Source organism: Ictalurus furcatus, chromosome 2 (assembly GCF_023375685.1).
Source record: "Ictalurus furcatus strain D&B chromosome 2, Billie_1.0, whole genome shotgun sequence".
NCBI lineage: Eukaryota > Metazoa > Chordata > Actinopteri > Siluriformes > Ictaluridae > Ictalurus > Ictalurus furcatus.
The window spans coordinates 36,718,230-36,720,729 of record NC_071256.1 but is presented as its reverse complement, the minus strand read 5'-3'; the positions used below and the strand labels follow the sequence as shown (position 1 = coordinate 36,720,729).

At 40.8% G+C, this 2,500-nt stretch overlaps 1 protein-coding gene across 4 annotated transcripts in view; it reads right to left on the bottom strand.

The window, feature by feature from the left end:
* pdxdc1 (pyridoxal-dependent decarboxylase domain containing 1) overlaps positions 1 to 2,500 on the bottom strand; it is a 27,981-nt gene that overhangs the window by 18,127 nt on the left and 7,354 nt on the right. For 2 of the 4 annotated variants that reach the window (XM_053617436.1, XM_053617454.1), the window contains exons 3-6: positions 1,998 to 2,066; positions 1,772 to 1,846; positions 1,362 to 1,508; positions 759 to 948 (exon numbers count right to left, since the gene is read on the bottom strand). In XM_053617436.1, coding sequence (XP_053473411.1) covers positions 759 to 948; positions 1,362 to 1,508; positions 1,772 to 1,846; positions 1,998 to 2,066 — 481 coding nt within the window. Of the gene's footprint in view, positions 1 to 758; positions 949 to 1,361; positions 1,512 to 1,771; positions 1,847 to 1,997; positions 2,067 to 2,500 lie in introns of all 4 variants that reach the window. The other 2 variants (XM_053617427.1, XM_053617445.1) reach the window with 1 other exon arrangement.

The window sequence follows — 2,500 nt, the reverse complement described above, 5'->3', positions numbered from 1 at the left end:
TTACAGTGTTTGTGTTTGTGGTGTTTACAGTGTGTGTTTGTGGTGTTTACAGTGTGTGTTTGTAGTGTTTACAGTGTGTTTGTAGTGTTTACACTGTTTGTGTTTGTAGTGTTTACAGTGTTTGTGTTGTTTACAGTGTGTGTTTGTAGTGTTTACAGTGTTTGTAGTGTTTACACTGTTTGTGTTTGTAGTGTTTACAGTGTTTGTGTTGTTTACAGTGTGTGTTTGTAGTGTTTACAGTGTTTGTAGTGTTTACACTGTGTACAGTGTTTGTAGTGTTTACAGTGTTTGTAGTGTTTACACTGTCTGTTTGTGGTGTTTACAGTGTTTGTGGTGTTTACAGTGTTTGTGGTGTTTACACTGTGTTTGTAGTGTGTACAGTGTTTGTACTGTTTACAGTGTTTGTACTGTTTACAGTGTTTGTACTGTTTACAGTGTTTACACTGTGTTTGTAGTGTTTACACTGTGTTTATAGTGTTTACACTGTGTTTATAGTGTTTACAGTGTTTGTGTTTGTAGTGTTTACAGTGTTTGTGTTTGTAGTGTTTACACTGTTTGTAGTGTTTACACCATTTGTGTTTGTAGTGTTTACAGTGTTTGTAGTGTTTACACTGTAGTGTTTACACTGTTTGTGTTTGTAGTGTTTACAGTGTTTGTAGTGTTTACAGTGTTTATACTGTTTGTGTTTGTAGTGTTTACAGTGTTTAGCGTTTGTGTTTACAGTGTTCGCAGTGTTCGTAGTGTTTGCAGGGTTTTACCTGGCTGCACAGGTGTTCTCCCAGCCCTGGCCTGCAGGCTGCACTCAGGTAAATGACCGGTGCTCTGACGCTGAACACACTGTATCCCTCTGCAGCGTAATCGTCATAGCGAGTGTGAATGACCAGCCGACACACCTTCAGCAGCCCGTCTCGCTCGTCCTCGTGGTAATACGCCGAGCCGTTCTCATACCTGCAACACCACGCCCCAAATGATCTTTCCATCACGATTACAGCCTTAACATTCATTTATTTATTACAAAATACGCCACGTGATTAAATACAGTATTATCTTTATTAGATAAACGAATGCAAAATGACTAAAATAAAGGAAATTCCTCAAATGACTAAATACTGAGATAAAAAATTATTTTACATAATATAAAATTACATAGTTTACATAATCTAATTTTTCCAAACATCAGCATGTGAAATGAACAGAAAACGGACATTTCACATCACACACACTTTACACTATTACTACACACGCATGCTTGAATAAAACGAACACATATAATTCACCTAAAAACACAAACAGCTTTAATTAATGTAATAACCAGCCAGCTAACTTTAATTATTATAAAGTATTATTATTATTATTCCTACCTGAAGAGTCTGCAGAGCCAGAGCGTGGTGTCTGAGAGGATGCGTGTAGTCAGTTTTCTCACACGTTCTTTATCCAAAATGGAGATGTAAGCAGCCAGGCTGTGACCCAGTAAGGCCATGTGACCCTGCTCTCCAACACACTGCATCCTGCTGAGGAAACACACACACGCACACAAACACACACACACACATATAAGCCAAAACATAAGTTTATCATTAAATCAGAAAGATGAGGTAGGGGCAGAGATGGAGTGTGTGTGTGTGTGTGTGTGAGTGTGTGTGTATGGATGGAGTAGGGACAGAAACGGAGAGAGAGTGAGTGTGAGTGTGTGTATGTGTGTGTGTGTGTAATGCATCAGTGCATTAACGCATGATATTCCATGTCACAGCTGAATGACCCAGCAGCTTACCGGTGTCCCTGTTTGTCCTCGTCATCATGCATGAGGTTCTGAATGAACTGCAGTATCGTCACGAAGTTCTGTCCGCTGAAACGAGACAGCAGAAAATCAGACCGATCGAGCGAGGACGAACCCGACAACCTGCGGCCGAACCGCAGTCTTTTGTTCCGCCAGAGAACAGACCGGAACACGCATCATCAACATTAACGGACAGAAGCAGGCGCTCAGGCGGACTTACTCTCCCTGTAAAGGTCCTGGAATGTCTCTCCAGCTGAGCTGCTGTCTCTCTGTGTCCTGCGCCGTCTCTCTGCAGAACACATCGCAAACACGTCACGCTTACCGTAATTCCACAGGAAACAGCTTTTATCCAGAGTTAAACAAAAAAAACAACAACACTGGGTCGTAATATTTATTTTCCATTAACATACAGGACAATTTTCTAGATTTCTGCGTAAATATGACCTAAAACATCAATCAGATTTTCACACAAGTCCTAAAAGTAGATAAAGAGATCCCTATTAAACACATGAGATGAAAAGATTATACTGGGTCATTATTTATGAGGAAAATGATCCAATATTCCATATCTGAGTGGGTAAAAGTATGTGAAGGTTTGTTTTCAGTACGTGGTGTGACCCCCTTGTGCAGGAATAACTGCAGAGAAACGTTCGGGGTGACTGTTGATCGGTCCTGCACATCGGCTCGGAGGAGTTTCATCCCGTTCCTCAGTACAGGACAGCT